A 17881-nucleotide genomic window follows, 5' to 3' on the forward strand; every position below is an offset into this window, starting at 1 on the left:
TATTTTGCATATGTTTCTCTCAGTTAAAACCTTCTTATCAAATGCTGAGAGATAACACACATTTCTTCCTGTTATAAAATAAAAGCACAAACATCAGTCATCTAAAATCCCTGACATTCACCCAGAAATAAATACAAATACGTTCTGTAACATTTCACTGCTATTATCTGTTGAGAAGCACTGTCGCCCTTTCTACTGAGGGTACCGGAATATGGCTGCCCTCACAGGAATGTAAACTTGGCATTAACCCAGGAAGATTCTCATTCCCTGCTCACTCTCATTTAACATTAACTCACTCCTATACTGTTATCAGAAGGTAAAGGTCATAGCTTTATTTACACAATACAGCACTATACAAACGGTCATTAAACAAGAAAATCTTGCATCAAATAAACATGAAGAAAAAAAAAAAAGCTGACGTTGCTACCAGGAACTCCCCCTGGAAGTACCTCATTATTCCCCAAATGAGGTTGACGGTGCTGGTCTATCCTTCTAAATATTAACTGCCCGGCACTGCCTTTCTACATACCCAACTCCCACGCAAGAGCCAACTAAGGACTTTTTAATGTTCCAAACCCAGGAGAAATTTAGAAAGCATTCTACTGTTGGCAAGACCATGTGGCTCATATCCTATTCCCACAGCCTTTACTCATCCTTCCACAGCTGGAAACCTTGTCAAAGGCTCTCCTATACAACAGCAGCCTTTAGCACAATACATAAGTTGGGCAGATGGCAGGGTGGACTCCCTCGGTCCGAATGCCAGAAGCCTGGGAACCAACCCTCCTTCCTGCTTCTCATCTCCCTCAGTCCCGCTCCTCTCCACCCCAGCCCACTGCATTTTCCTGTGGGGAAGACATCCTGCTTATTTATGCATTTCATGACTGCTGGCCTGCCTAGATCCAGCAAGAAAAAGTGCAAAGAGGGCAGGAGGCCACTGACTAAAATCCCTTTGGAGCTCATGTTCAGTTTTGGAAACTAGATCAGGCAGAGCAGAGAGAGCATGGATGTAGTCCAGGACGCATACCTGGCCAGAGCACTGGTCAGGTGGTGCGGCTTGGGCAGCAGTCCCTGGAGACCCTGGGACTCCAGACACATGTGTGGCAGCACAATTCACTCCTTGCTTCCTATTTTTACTGAAGGTAGTGGAAATAGTTTCTTACTCACTTGGGCTAGAAGCAAACTGTAACTTCTCTGTAGCAGACTACTGCAACAGGTAGTTTATGTGAAGAAGGGCTTGAGTTCAGGATATTCCCATGTTTGGGTGTGAATATGCTAAATGAGGGTACAAGGTCTTGCCCTTCTTCATGGACCATAGCGAAGCACCAATTTAACCTTTAACTACTTAGAGTTGAAATAAGATGATCTTTACATTCTTAAATTTAAACCAAAATGCTCCATGTCTAGTTTTGCGTTAAAAAAAAATAGGAGGAAGGGGAATTTAATTTGGCTGCTACCACTCAGAAAAAACACAGTAAGGTAACCTGGGAGAATGATGACTTTTAGCATGTTAACCACTGACCATGCAACATTTTCATCAGCGTAAATATAACTTCTCATTATTTTGCCAAGGTTGCACTGAATCATACAACTGCCAATGAAGTCAGCCTTTCTAAATATTCTTATTTCACATGAAAACACACTAATGAATGTGCTTTTAATTTTAGGTAGTTCTTCTTTCTGAAACACTGGTGTGTGTTGCCTTGATAAACAGGAATTCTGGGAAAACTGATCATCCAAGGAAAAATTCAGTCAGTGTTCAAACAAGTTCTTAGGGTAGTTGTGTATGGAAAAAGCCCGGAGGTGCTCAAGGATTGGCATCAGCTTATTTATATTCACATTTGCCTCAATTCAGTGTTAATAAATCCTTCATCACGACCAACACATTGATTACAGAGTGCACAGAGCTTCAGAAAGCTCCAGCAAGTTACAGGCTGGATTATTACTTCATATTGCTGAGGAACACAACAACCCACAGTTATTAATAAAGACTCCCCCGTGACCAGGTGCTGTATGATTTCAAGGCAACATCTCACAGACCCTACATCTGAAACCCATACAATTAGTCAACCCAAAGTAGGTGACAATAATCTCCCAGTTAAGATATTTTTCATCCTCTCAGGTGAAGTGAAATTGTGTACATTCAGTTTCCTTCTTTTGTATTTCAGAGAGACCACCTGAATGGTCCTGGAGGATACCAGAGATAACCAACGTGCAACTACTGGCCTTTCAGGTCTTTACTGAAATTACATTTGTAGCTTGCACAGTTATTTCCTAAATCACATATGAACTGGGGACATTGTCATTTACGTTCATTAAGTGGTACTCCATTCTAGTGCTGATGTTCCTGCCTAGAGAGACAACAGTTTTCTGGAAGTATTTCAGGCCAGAATGGGCCACTTGTGTCACCTCACTTGAATTCCTACGAGAGACAGAGACAGCCACCCAGGTACTCCTGACCTCAGCCCAACAACTGCAGGTGAAACATGTTTACATATATCTGCAGAAAGTGCACAGGAAAGTTGAAAGTCAGTATGAGAGGGGAGTACAGAACTGACAGTTTCTAAACACATGCAGTTTGTTGCATCTTCCCTATATGAGAATATATTAAGCTTATGATGACAGACTTTAAATATACCAGGTTCCAGGGGCAGGTGACACTGAACATAGTCCACAACCTTTCACTGCTCAGTTCAAACTCCAGTTTGCAGGCAAAATGAGATTCATGGTTTAGCTCTTAATTCCTGAAGCCTGGATACATTTTTTCAAAGTGGTGCAATTGCATAACATAAACAAGATGACTGCCAGAAACTGTGACTGAAACTTCTCCAGTGTCTGATTGACTCTACTTGTATTATCAGGCCCTAGCTTGACATGTGCCTGAATTGCTGAATGCCAGATGAGAGGGAAGGTGTCAGGGATAATGCAAATATTTTTATTAAGCTGTTGAAGTGTTTTTGACACAACAACAGTAACATCATACCTTTAAAAATGCCACACTAAAAATTATTGTAAAGTTTATCACACAAGATGCATTCAGTAACAGGAATATCTTTATATACATATAAATTTCGAGGTTCATCTTTATTTGCAACAGAGACTCAATAAATAAAAGGAAGATGTAATTCCTGTGAGCACACCAATAATTGGACAAGTTTGGGAACAATTGTTAGGCCAGCTGCAAAGATGTGAACTTAAAAAATAATTTCTATTGCTAAATAGGGAGCTTGCCTTCTCTTTGAACTGCAGGGGAAATGAGGATAAACTAGTTATTATAAAAAATGATCATTTAGTATCATCATAGCACTTTCTAAAAATCTAACCAACAAGCCAAAACATGAGCTAAAGCCAGTTATTTACTTCCCAAAATATAGCTATGTTTAGCTCCAAACAAATACTTTCACATACAAGGCTGAAAAAAGATCAGAAGGTATAGCAGCTATTTTGAAACCTTCATTTCCATCAAACATCTTAGTTTATTTATATATACACCACTTTCCTTGAAGTAGTGCCCACACAAGCAGCATTTCCCACTTTGGAGAATAACCATTAATTTTGCACCACAATGTTTTTTCTAGAATATAATTACACAGAAGACAAGTATTCTTTATTAAAATATCTGAAGGCACGTTAGGTAGTTATGACTGGTAGTTATTCAGGAGCATAGGTTTTTTTATTTTCTTTTTTTTTTCTTTCCCTTTTCTTTCCTTGTTTGCCAGCTAATAAGAGCTTTGGAGACATAAAGGAGTGACTTGATCCCAATGCATTTTAACATTGCAGTAAATAATGCAGTGAGGTATGGAATAATTAGGCTGAAATTGTTCTGTGCAAGACAACTATTCTAACATATGCCTGACATGAACAAATGCATTCTGCCAGGGCCTGGTACGTTGTGAATGAATTGTGACATTTTCTTATGATTAATTCTTTTAAAATAATCACTAACTTCTTCCTTCAACTTGTATTTTATAGAGTAACTGGGATGTATATTTTACAAACAGTTGAAGCTCCTAGTATCCCATAGTTTGGAAAACGAATTATTCTTACAGACATTGCCATGTCCAGATCCAAAAGCCTATGTCAAAACAAAATACAACTGAATCTGTTCCTAATGTTCTTCCTGTTGCTTTCTTCCTGCTTCTGCTTTCATCCTACAACTCATGTTATTTCTCTTCTTTTGCCTCTTCTGATCATACACACAATATAACATGCCATGCACAACTTCAGTGTAATATTCTAACATGCAAAAAAATGTCAGCATAGGCTCTGAATCAGAAGTTGTGAGTACACTGTGAAGTTTAAATTACAAAACATTGTCTTAGCATGACATTTCTCTTGTGATTGAAGCATTCTGCTGACAGAAAGTCATAGAAAGAACATGGGCACATAAACCAATTCAATGCAGGTAGGAGTCAACACACAACGGAAAGCTATATATGACAAAAGAAAAGAGATAGTAAAGCGTAGAGAGAGAAGAGGATGTGTTAAAGGATGGGAGCTGGAGGGATGGGGGTGAATGAATGCACACATATAAAAAAGGGAGAGGCAATTTTATACCAGTTCTTTCTTGCTGGTTCACAGAAATCATTAAACTGCCTGTTAATCACAAAGTGACTACCTCCAGTTTCCAGATAGGAGAAAATAGCTCAAGCATTTTATGGAAACAAATCTTCAAAATTCTTCACTTTTTAAAGTGCCAAGCTTGTCTGTTTCTCTTGTGATGGATACTTACAAAATTGGAGGTTGCCACATTCTATTACCTAAATGTACAAATACCTAGCTTTGGAAATAAATGCAGACAATGAATAGGAAATTTGATATGGGCAGGAAAGGTAAGAAACCTGTTGGATCTTCAGCACTTGAAAACAAACCCATGTCAAGTGGTAGGGTCAAAAGTACAACCCAGTATGCAAACATCATACCAGTGTTAATAAAAAATGGAGATTAAGAAATGCAGCTAGCAATAGAAGTTTTATAAAGAAAATTGGATTTTTGATGAAAAGACCACTTTCACAGAGATTTATCTTCCTTAGAAATTGTGATGTCCTACTGCTTGCTATGTCTCTGGAAAGGACACCCCTTCTTTGAGAAATTTCCCTTTGAATCCCAGTATGTGGGAAAGGCAGTGGCCTATGATAGAACTTACCACTCAGTCCTGGTTACTAAACACTTAAAATTCCCTTCTCTCAATTTTTAATACTCTTAAGATCTGCCTTAATATGAATCCAGGGATGTGACAAATTCTACATCCTCATCTTGATGGTTCTGCTCAAGAAATCTGAGACTGCCTGTCCCTGAGATGACTACCTCAAATCAAAACTGATAACCTGAAAGAGGGTGAGAATATCAAGAGAATAACAGAGCTCAGATCCACAGAACTCAGAGTTTTTACTAGACAGGACAACTTGTATCACAAGCATACTGCTTGTGAAAGTCCAAATTTATCTCAAGCAGTGATAGGCTGCTAAAAACAAATAAAGAAAGAGAGGAAGCATGAAATGACAAGATAAAGGACTTAATAAACACATTAACATCAGGGTGAAATTTTTCAAAGTGAATCCTTACTTTTAATAATAAAGCCTATCCCTAAATGCATTCTTCATCACAGCATAACAATATGCACTTTTTGTCAGTGTGTGTGCATGGGTGTTGAAGATTAGAGACTGGGACCGGGGAGGAGGTTCAAATAGATGCAGGGCACTTGCAAGCAAATCAAAATTGTCTCCAAAGAGGCACTTCCTGCTGGTGACTAAGCCTTCACCCAAACAGTCAAGAGGAAGGGGCATAAGTAAAGCATTGCAAACGACCATCCCGATTGTATCAGAGTGGAGACAACTAGGACAAACAAACTCAGGAAGTGGCAGGGAGTTAGAAACTGAGAGGAAATCTATGGCACAGAGAGGAAAGTGAAGAGATTGCACCGATCTGCAGAAAGGTCACCTCTGGGTCGCACTGTGCCAAGCTTTTTCAAACCCACTTTATTTGGACTATAATACAAAACTGGCACACACAGCTGGCGACTGCTGCAGAGGCTATTCAAATGTTAACATTCTCAATGATAAACAGCCAAAAAAAAGTTCTGTGTAAGCAAATTGGAACAAACAACTAATCTAAATCTGGTTGCTAAGAGATTGAGGATTTCAGCCAAAACCAGCCCAATGCCTCAAGAATACTTTATTTTTGATCAAAAAAAGTACCTGTAGATGACTCCATGTTGGTGAAGAAACATGAGTGCTGATGTGACCTCTGCAGCATAAAAGCGGGATCGAGGTTCATCAAATTTGCGCGAGCGCTGGATTTGAAACATTAGGTCTCCTCCATTTACATATTCCATGACGAAAAAGAGGCGGTCCTGAAATTAATTAAACAGTGCTATTTAGCTAATTTCTCTTAGTCACACAAAGGACTGCTTGAAGCTACACTTTAGGTGACTAGAACATTTACGTCAAGAAATAAAAAAACCAAATGCTAGAATTCCGAAAAAGGAAAAGGTCACAATCAAAATCCTCCAAACCTAAAGAATATGAGACAGGAGTCTCAAAGTGAGAAGTGAGAAAATGGCAATCAAAATGTAGCAATAAGCAAACCACACACAAACCTCCACACATCAACAAATACATATGGAATTATAATCAATTTTATATAATAGCAGAGATACATAAACAATGCTGTTTCTTTTATAATTTAGCCATAACTATGAAAAGATAAAATAAATTCTGTCAAGTACTGACAGTCTTCTTATTTCTTCACTTCTCTCTTACCAGTCACTATGTCTACAAAGCATCTTTCTCAAATTATGTAAAAATTGTTTAGAAATGTTAAGCTACAGAAACCAGTGCTGTCAAACTCAAACACTTACAAATGGTTTTTTGAATTGCCTCAAACTCTCATAAAACAATGAAACAGAATTACGGTAATAAAGTACATATCCGGTTCTTTTTATTTTCTTCTGATGCTTATCACTTCCAAGTTCAAGCCTTCCAACTTATTTCCATGGAAGAGGTCTGGAAATGAACTTTACTTGAGAACAGCAATCAAACTAAATGTGTGCTTGAACCATTTATTATCTAAACTGGCAATGCAGGTTGAAGACATAAGCAAAGAGATGACACACACTCACTTGACACAATTTAGATTCTGGTTTTTTTAAGTTTTCTTATAAATTTTCATATTTTTCCCTAACCTGTACTAACAGCCCTAAATCATCAACTCTTTGCCCATTCACTTGTGGTTTGAAGCCGACTTCATATTTTTTATTTCCTTACTGTTAATTATCTACATCTATATGCACATGAGTTTAGTTAGAGGTGGAGGCAATTCCCATGTGATGTGACACAAACATTTTGTTCTCTGGTCACAGCTGTGTAAGCATGGGACTGCACCAAAGGGAGCCCCTCTGCAACTTTGATGTCACAATGCAGTTTGGCTGTAGTTCATGGTGTCTGGTGTGCGGGGCTGAAGAAAAGGAGACAAGATGCGACATTGTTTTGGGTAAGGAAAAACAACACAAGGTCAAAGTTAATTAACCTCTCACAAGTGAATCCAAGACTTCAGATTACATAGTTTATATATGTGGATTCAGAAATTCAAAAATGTTTGTAATTTGTCTTTAATCATCTACCCTATGATTCAGATTCAGAGCACAGCTCTTAAAAATATCCTTAAACTTAAGCATGTGCATTAATCCTGCTCATTAAATGCCTAAATGTTATACTTATCAGAGATGTTTCCTGGAGGAGGCTAGAAACGTTTGTCTGACTTTTTGCTGATTACAGAAAGAGGATGCAGAAAAAAACTTTGCACCTTTCTCCCTGTATCTTGGGAACATGGAAACTGCCAGACTGGATCCAATTCAGAATTGGTAGAGTGGTAGAGTGGCGTTCTTGGTGAAACATTGCTTATGACTTAGGTACATTTTCCAACATTTTTCTTACCATTCTCTAGGAAGGAAAACCTACTGAAGAATACCATCAAAGCTTCTGGCTGTATCATACTCAAAAAAGCATGGCTTCAGAGCCATGTCTTGTTCTTTTGCAGTGCTCAGTTCTGCTGATATGAAATATTTAAGATCATAGTCCAGATCTTCTGACATTAGTGTAGGCTTTAAGCACCACCCTCTTTGCTTCTTTTAAGCAAAAATATGGGTTCTTGTGCTGTCTATCTGATTCTCTCTGGAACCAACAAGAATTACAGCCTTGCTTTTAAAAGAAAATCTGATAGTTGTTACATGGTCTTAGGATTTCAGAAGCTAGAGCCGAAGGATAACACCAATGCAGTCAGTTTCGTGATGAAGTCAGTCAAAAGCGTAGTTATATTCATACTGGAATGTAGCGTAAAATGACAGAACATCCCTAAGAAGAAGATGCAGGCATTGTCCTTTGCTGGGCTCCTCATCACCACACTACAGACTATCTCTGAAGAGCAGTTTTGGTACAAGTGGCCCTTTGAAGCCCATTGCCTAAGATTATTTCATATGGATACAGTTCAGTGTTTCAAGTACAAAACCCACTTGGATTGCAAGCTGAGGAGAGCATTACTAACACTTGGCTAACTAACTTCTCCTAACACTTGCTGAAATTGAACTTTCTTACCCTGCTACTTTAACCTTTCCAAAGTCAACAGTCTGGATGTGAGCGGGCACAACCAGGAAGAGGAAGGTGCAATTCCCATTCTCCTTAGTAGCCATTCTCGTTCCCAACATTGGTATAATTTTGCTGCACCTATATTGCAAGTATAAAGCAAACAATGCTGATGCAAAGCGATGGTCCTTACAACAATCCCAGATGGTGATCCTCAACTTGCTACTGAGCTGGGAACTGCTGCTCCCAAGAGTGATAACACCAGTAAAAGCCTGGTTTACACAATTGTATAGATGAGGGCCATTTCCTAACATATCAGGATATACACTGTATAATTTTCAAATACTCTGTGTTCAATTCAAACAGAGCTAATGCTTTTTGCCATATTCACTAAAAGCCTCATTGCTGATTTTAAATATCAGAAATTGTGTTTAGTTAAAAATTCAAGGTCTTTTCTTTTAGTTGAGACCTTTGTAGGACATCTCCAGTTCAGCTAACTGAAAATTTAACCTGGACTCTTTAGCAGAGTATTTTCTCACTAGACAGTCTGAATAAAAGCTTTAGCAGTAGTTCCGTTTCCAGAGCTGGAGACTGGAATCCTCTTTCATACCTTCCTTATGCACATCCCATTCTCCATTTGAAAGGGTATTTCTGACAGATTCTGCATCTTACTTGACCACATTATCAAAACCACAGCTACTAAAACCAGAATTAACAGCTCAGAGATTGAAATTGCTCTGCTATTGCATTTTTTCCGCTGCAGAATGATATTTTGAGTAACTTTTCCAGCTTTCCTGGGTACACATTTCAGTTTTCTAATGAGAATTCACAGGAAAAAAATAGTTTGAAAGTTCTGTTCTCTGTCTACAGTGAGTATGGGAAAAGGGTTTGATTTTGAGAGAAGAAAAATACTAATTCTCACCCACTATCATGGAGTAAACAATACGATGCACAACATGCACATGCACAGCAGGCCACAATTTCAACACTAGAAGGTACCACCTTTTTTGATGAAATATATTCAGTCCCTATGAAAAATACATTCTTAAAAGCAGCCTCTGGTCTTTCATTTTTTTTTGGTCAGAACAATAACATGATCAGCTGGGATTCAAATTAACATGAAAAGAAGATGCAAAAGAAGAGAAAATCTTTTATGAATATGAGCTGAGATTGGCAAGCCCATTTTTTTCCTGATTCCCATAATCTCAGCAACAACAGATATACTATTTTGATTTTTGATACTCAAAACTTTTTTCCCTATCTCTCATCAAAAGTTAATGACCAAAACATAGGTCCCCAACCCTCTGACTATTTCCTTTCTGTCATAATGTAAGCACACACATTGAGTGACCCAATGAGATCTTTGAGACTTCAATGCAGAGAGGATTTCATCCCCAAACAGTAATAGTGAAATAACTTTATTATTCTTGATTATATGCATCTTGCAATATGTGCCACTAGAATTTATTAAAACATTGAAGTAGTAGAATATAAAGTGAACATTCTTAAGAATTATACATTAAGGGACAACACAGCATTTACTCAGTTAAAAATGAGATACAAGGTATGAATTTATCATCAGTTATGTTCCAAGAGAAAACTGAATGGCTTTGATTTGGACTGCATTATTTTAGGACTCCATTTTCATAACATTTGAGAAGCATGTTTTGATGAACAAAATAAATGTAAAGCAGTCCTGGGAACTCTTTAATTATATAAACTCAAATAAAAGGCAAAATCACAAACAAAGAGATTACAAATTAATCCTCTCTTGGCACCTATAAAGCACAAAAGTACTGCAAAGTAAGTTAATATGTTTTCTGAAGTAATTAGATTCTTCTACTTGGTTTATTTTAGCCCTTAATCATACCTGCTTTTCCTTGAATTTCTCAAAAGGTATGATTGAACGAGAATACTTAAAATAACAAATGGAAAGAAAAGCAGAGCAGAGAGCATGGGTAAAAGATTTTAAAAGAAAATTGGATATGAAATAGGCTAGAAGTCAAACCAAAAAAAGTTCAACTTTGCTCTGTATTTCCATAGTATTTTCTGACCATAAATGTAACTACTATAGTGGAATACAAAATGCCTGTCTTAATATCTGTATGATTCCAGTCTCACCTCTCAACTTTCTTAATTGAGAGTCTCCTACACACTTTGTGTCATCAAAACTGGACACCAAAAGCAACCTCTTTTCTAGTCTTTGTCCCTATCACTATCTGGAGAAGTACCCTTGTCATTAAACTAGAAATCTTGTTCCACCTCTCTCATTCCACTCTGTTAATTGTGTCCCAATTTGATTTTTCATCCTTCTTGACATTCAATATAGACACCCTTTAGCTGTACAGTAAATCCTTCTGACTAATACTTCACACTTTATTCTGATTATTGCCATAGATTTCCCTCGTCAAAGTCATTCTCTGATTTTTAGTTTTACTTATATATTTTTTTTTGTTAACATCTGACTATATAGTACGTGCACTCCCTGCCGGTTTATATTTGCCTGGTTTTAGATGTTATGAGTTCCACTGGATAGAAGTTCTATCTTTTGTTTCTGCTAGAATAACATACATGTTTTAAATTGGGAAAAGGAGGGCAGATGTTCAAAAACATCAGTAGTAGTAAACTCTAAGGACATAACAGATTCAATCCAGCTCCTTTTTGTAGAGGTGTGATTAATGACCAAGACTTTCCTACTAGTAAGACCAGATAATCTTGCCAATCAGTTTTGATTTAACAGATGACACTATACAGTCTATTAGTTGTTTAGATGTGGAATAATAGCATTGTTAAGGAACAAGCTTCTACGTAAACCCTTTATGAAAGTTAGACATAGAAAGACTTTGATGTATTGTTTACAATAATTATTGTGTAGCTCTTAAAAGACTTTTAAAAAATTGTTATCAGTCATTAACCTGTCTGTCCTTTGTTTGTTTTCCAATTAAAATCTCATTAACATTAGACTGCAGTCTAAAGACAACTCATTGATAGACATAAGGCCATGTGCAATTATCACTGCAATTTGAAGAATACAAACTTTTTTTTTTTGCCTTTCAAACGAGTCCTACCAGCTGGGGGACCCAATATGCAGTTCAGCATAGCCTCATTACTGAAATATTACAAAACAAAAATAAATCATGCAATCTGTCTTCCAGTTTCAAAACTGAGATGGGCATCCATGACACAAGTCTGAGAACAAATCTTTTCACTACTGTTTTTTGTCTCCCAGTTCAACTCTTACAATACTTAAAATCATTCAGGAAAGCCAGTTAACATGGACTCCTCAAGTGAAATGCACATTTGATAGATCTTAGCACCCTACTCCAACAACCATTTTTTCCTTCATTTATGTTTTCGTACAATTGGTTGTGAATAAATTCTTCCTGATCTTCACTAGTTCCCTAAACTAAGTTTTTTGTGTGAACACACCTTTTCCCTCCCAATTTCAGAAAGTTGCGTTTGAATTAGATTTCTCCAGAGACCATTGAAAATATCAAGGAAACTAATATGTGTTTCCAACGTGTATTAAATTTAAATGCAAAATAGTTCATATTCTAGTAGAGTACTGCTACATAATATAATGTGTTTAGCCACTAAACTTGTTGCAAAACAAAAGTCAAAGATACAACTTTTATTGCACAAGAAGTCAGGTAAATATATCACCTTGGTATGCTCTGTAAGATGATATTTTATTCATATCATGCATGTATGGAATTCTTTTCCAAATAGTACAAAACTGTGATTACTTAACTCTATTTAAACAGGATGCTCAAATAGTTTGTTTAAAATTACCTAAAACTACAGCAACTGTCCCACCCCTCAGAACTTAAATAAACATTTCCTGCTTCTGATGGAAATTGCACAGGCATACTGTACACAAAACTATATGCAAGCCTTCACCGCCCTGAGCCGAAGACTAACCAGGATGGCAGATTCATTTTCCACAATCCCTACATTAGGAGGGACAAATACAAAACCAAGAGAAAAACCAGGTACAACACTAAGGAAAACAACAAAAAGCTCCCTCCTGTTCATGTGATTTCTTTTTGAAGTTTACAGTAACAATCTCCAACAGGACACTACCACATTATCTGTCTCTGATTTCAGTGTTTATACTCAGGGCTAATTGTGTTGTTTTTCCTGTTTTGTACCAGGGCTTTCATGGAGTTCCAAATAAGAAGGGAGCAATTTCTATGAATCCCACATTTCTTAGAATAACTGCCCTGTACGTAGGGACTGCTATCACAAATTTCACATGGGATATCTGCATCTTCCACCTAACACAAAATGCACACATTCAGATTTTGTATTAGAGGATTTTTTTGTCAACCAGACACTTCAAATTTCTCTCCAGCTGGTGAATACTATTATAGGTATGGCTTATTGCTCACTTTTACTCAGCTTTGCATAGTACTTAATTTCAAATCCTTTCAAACAATTGAAAGAATTACCTCACAGTTAAAACATAGACCAGAGAGAGTCAGAGAACCACACAAAACTGGATAAAGAAGTCTTGCAAGGCCATCTAGTTTATCCCACAGCTGACAGGCAGGATCAGCTGTACCTAGCCAAGGGGAAAAAAACCTTTTCAACGTTGCAAGGCAGTCTCTGGGCACTATGAGCCAGCGGTCTAAAACTGTGAACCTGAACAGCTCTGCTGAGTGGACTCCATTTGGCCCACAAAGACCTAGAAGCAGGAGTCTCTGCTAGTCTGGTCTGCTGGGGGGCCAGTGGGTTTGTCTGCACTCCACTGCTGTAGAGTCTGCCAGAAATGGTCTGCTCCCTTCTCAGTCCTCTTGCCAGCAGCAAAAGCCAGTAGTGAATAGTATTCCTTGAACATATTCTCCCTCACAGGTCAGAAAATTGCATCAGATACTGAAATTAATCTGATAATCTCTTAAAAATCACCACTGATAAGCACTCCTTGACCTCCTCTGGCACCCTATTTCAGTACTTACAGAAAATACCACTGGGAACTCTTTTCACTGCTGCAAATCATTTGCATCACTTCTTATGCTAACCTTACTCAAGATATCCATTCCTAGCTGTGCCGGAAGCTATATAATACCTTCAGAGAAACACTTCCATATTTTCCACCTTTGCTTCTTATGCAAAGAACTGCTTACTGTTTTTTCTTGATTTGACAAAACTGACTACAAAATATTTCTATTTTGTTCGTAGAGACCTCAGATATTACATTAGCTGAGAGCCTGTGGGATAAAAAACACTTGCAGAGTCTTGAGAATGGTTTCAAAAATAGGTGACCCTTCTTGAGACACTGAAATAATTCTTGAAAAACCCTCTCTACTCCATCAGACCATACCATGTGCAGAGCCAGAAAAAGCTACAAATGGAATGCAACTGGATTTCAAACAGTGCTTTCAGAATCTGTACAGAGCTTCTCAAAACTTTTACTGTGCATTACTGTAAAGATTTGCATTGCAGCCTTTAGTCATCTACAATGTGAGTTGCTGGAAAGGGGTTTTTAAGCAAGATGTTTGTCTGAGATCTTTATATGTCATAAAGTAGTCTTGGTATGTCACTTTTGTCATAGGAGATTTATGTTGCCTCCCTGTGGAATATCAATGGATACTGGAACAGAATGGGATTCTTAACATGTTTCATGCCCCTCACTCATCCCATAGTACTATTAAACAAGGAAAATATGGCTATTGTTATGTACATTGAGATAAATTGGCTGACTGGGGTGGGGGACTTACTAAGTGTCAGCAGCAGGTCACAGAATGATGGAAATTACGAGTTAACAATTCAAAGCAGGAAACATCAGCCAGGACCTTGTGGACATCACCTATTCTTTCAAAAAACTTCAAGGGATGATTAGATTTTACCTAGAGTGGAACTCAAGAAGAAAGTTTTATTTAATGATTTTTCCAAAGACATATCCAGCAATACTCTAAAACTGTCCAAAATGAAGAGAAGCCAGCCTGTCCCAAACTCCTAGAGAGTGAAAAAATGTGCCATTTGTTTATCAACTTAGCACTAATATTTGTAGAAAACTTTAGCTGATTGTTTCAATTATTGAAAGACTCTAATCCCACATTACTGTGGCAAGTAAAAGTCACTGACATTAAAATCACTTTGGAAATGTATAGGTCTTCAACTGTACCATAAATGTTGGAATATGAGAAAGTATGAGAAGTTATGAATAAAAGCTGCAATTAGACTCTGCAACTAGCAATCATATATACATCAGAGCTTTTTCCTGTGTAATTTATGAACACCTGATCTTTGAATAGAGTTTTCCTACTGTTTTTTCAGATAATGAATTCTGACAGACTACTATCTGCATCACATTTACTATGCATTGGATTAGTTGGTGTATATAGGCTTATCCTAGGTCTAGTAAAAAGAAAATATGGTTTAAAATTTCATTAATCCTGGGGGTTTTTTTAAAGAATGAAGTTTAGAGTGATTCAGTGTAGCACAGAAACAGCAGGTGGAGAGTTGTCAGCTTGTTCTCCATAGAGCTGTCATTTTACCCACTGAGAACGTCACAAAAAATTCCAGCTCTAGTTAAGTTTCTTGAATAGACAGAATTTCACATTAAGATCCTAAAATATTATCATGTGAGTTCATTTTTTTAGTTCCTTCCCACAATTTTCGGTTTTGTTCTTCTTGGTCACTAATGGATATTATACCTCATCCCTGTGTGAATGTTTTCTGTGACACCTGTAATATAATATCTAATGTTCTGACACAGTTTCTACAGGGCTTAGTGGTTAGATTCTCTTTAGCTCAAATGGAGTTCAGATCAGGATTAATATTTTAATGCTGTAATATGTGGAATTTATTAGCCAAGGGCATACAATAAAATGCTGAAAAAATTCTATGCATATGCATTTAATCAGCTCAATCCCCTACCATTTAACCTTAGAAATGAACTGAGAAAAAAAGACTTCTAATTTTGGGGAAATCTTTAACCCTAAATTATTATTATGTGTTCTGTTGGATTTTTTTTGGAGTTGGTGCAAATCTTTTAGTCTGCCCCAAGCTGCAGTGTTGGCAGCCATGAGCTCCACAGTGAGCTCAGGGAAGGTGTGTTGCTCCCTGGGCAGCAGCCCTGATCCCTGCCTGCCCCCTAAAAGCCCAAGCAAGCCCCAAGAGCAAGGACCCCAGAAGTGTGCCAGCTGGTGTAATACACTCCTTGTGCCCTTCCTCTCATATAAGTGAGAAACACAACTGGAATCCTCTGCAGAAATGGTGTGTTTTGTAGTTCTAGTCACTTCAAAAGGGGTATCAAGTAGGAAAAGCTTCTCAGGCCATTTCCCTAATACCTTCATTTGATGACAGATAAGCTGTGAAAAGCGCCTTTTATGAAATTCTTTGATCTCATCTTCTTTTGGTGTTGTTTGGAAAAAAGAACTGTTCTGGTGAGATAATTTTAAAGACCTCTCATTTAATGGCCTGATGCACATGGCAGAAAATTATATCAAGCCTGTAAAATGTCATTATGCAGAAAACATTACAATGTGCAGGCAGCTATTAATATTCCTTTGTTCTGATTCTTATAGGAAAAATATAAACACCGTCTTCCAAATAGAACTAACTATAAAGTTTTTGAAGGCACCTCAGCACTTCTACGAACAACTTCTAACCTGTTTACATTTTCCTGAGGAGCTTAGATAGAGATGGCACATGTCCTAGATGCCTCCTCAGCCCTTAGGCTGGCTCCGGTACCATCCTTGTCTTTATAATTCCTGTTTTCTTATGCTGTTTGGGCATTCACCTTATGTCTTTGAGCACACAGGGAAACACATCAGATGCTACAAAAGTAATAAGGAACACTCTGGGGAATGTAGTCAATTGGTCCAGCAGCAGAGATATCTGTAGGAAAAGGAATCCAATTAAGGAAGATAATGAAAATGATGGGACAAAATACTCATCCAGCAACCATTTGCAGAGAAATTATCCGGTATTGCTAAAAAAACCCCAACCTGAAGTAATTAGCTGAGTGGGCAAATTTTTACATCATAGTCATGATATATTGGCAACAGTGCTATTTGTTTCTAGGAATCTTATCAACTGACTGAAAGGCAGAAGTTGTCTTCTCAGATTTACCCAACTGTCAATTGTGATCCAGGAGGGAACTACAGTGTCTTCACCAATGAGTTACATGTATAAAAGCTATCAAGAGTTGTCTGCTGAGATACGATTTCTAGTCACATATATCAGGACCAGGCATACTGAACCAAAACGGGCAGACTACAGCAGAAATACATGAGCATGCTTTATATTTAAGTTTCACTGTTCACATTTTCAGAATTTGTAAGAAAAGAGAGCACAAATGTATAGATCTTTCCACTCTCCTCACACAAGAATAAATTCTTGTCCTTGCATTAGTCTGTGAAAGAAGAGTTATCTTGCATTACAGAATTTAGTACTAGGAAAATCTGCACCCTTTTCCAGCTCAAAACTGTACTTGCCCATGAACAGAACACTGGACATTGTAGAAAGAAAGAAAGCAATGCAAACAGGTACAAAAAGTTATTCAAACATTCAATATGTTGTACTGTAAGTTAACCTGGCTAATAGGAGCTTGATGTGAACATCAGTGCATTTATTAAAAAATAAGTAAAACAGAATTCTCCAAAAGCTTTCAAATTTCTTTCCTGTAATGTGGGAATGAGTGTTGGAAAACAGCTACAGCTTCATTACATACTGCCTAGATATTCCATTTATGATGTTCTATGTGATAGAGAAACATTTGCTACCAGATGTTCTTTATCGCTTTTAAATTGTTATTTTTGCTAAATGAAAAAGGAGGATGGTGAAAAGACTGGTATTTCCCCTACAGCAATTTTGTTTTTCTGAAGAAGGGTCAACAAACGAAACTCAGGAAACAAAGTATGAGCATTAAAGAGAGGGCTTTTATCAATTTCTTATTCTGTACAAACTTCTTATTCTGATAATTTCACAGTCTGTAGCTAGCTAGCATCTCCCTTACATTCATCAGCAAGTCATTCATAACTAATGTTTCCATCAAAGTGCTCTTTTGCATATTCTTTGTACTTCCTTACTCTTATAACCAACTCAATCATTTTGCACTAAGGGAAAAAACCTCACAGTTATTTGCTGATACACCCAGCAGCACACAGTATCTTGTAGTCAGCAATTTTACACAAGTTAGACAACAATAAAACATTCTCTGGCCTTGTTTTAAGACTTGATTTTCTAACTTTTGTACTTTAAACCAGGCCACTGACTCCTATGGGACATTCTGTAAGTGTTAAAAAATTGGCTTATTTATACTTTCTAAAAGTTTGCACTAGGGGAGGACAGGGAAT

The 17881-nt window shown here is 37.4% G+C and overlaps 1 protein-coding gene across 2 annotated transcripts in view; it reads right to left on the reverse strand.

Moving 5' to 3' along the window:
* PRKCE (protein kinase C epsilon) overlaps positions 1–17881 on the reverse strand; it is a 285765-nt gene that overhangs the window by 50552 nt on the left and 217332 nt on the right. For both annotated transcript variants that reach the window (XM_027681810.1, XM_027681811.1), the window contains exon 11: positions 6195–6349. In XM_027681810.1, the coding sequence (XP_027537611.1) occupies positions 6195–6349 (155 nt within the window). The remainder of the gene's footprint in view (positions 1–6194; positions 6350–17881) is intronic.

The sequence above is a fragment of the Neopelma chrysocephalum genome, unplaced genomic scaffold, assembly GCF_003984885.1.
Source record: "Neopelma chrysocephalum unplaced genomic scaffold, ASM398488v2 Primary Assembly neopelma1_61b, whole genome shotgun sequence".
Taxonomy (NCBI): domain Eukaryota; kingdom Metazoa; phylum Chordata; class Aves; order Passeriformes; family Pipridae; genus Neopelma; species Neopelma chrysocephalum.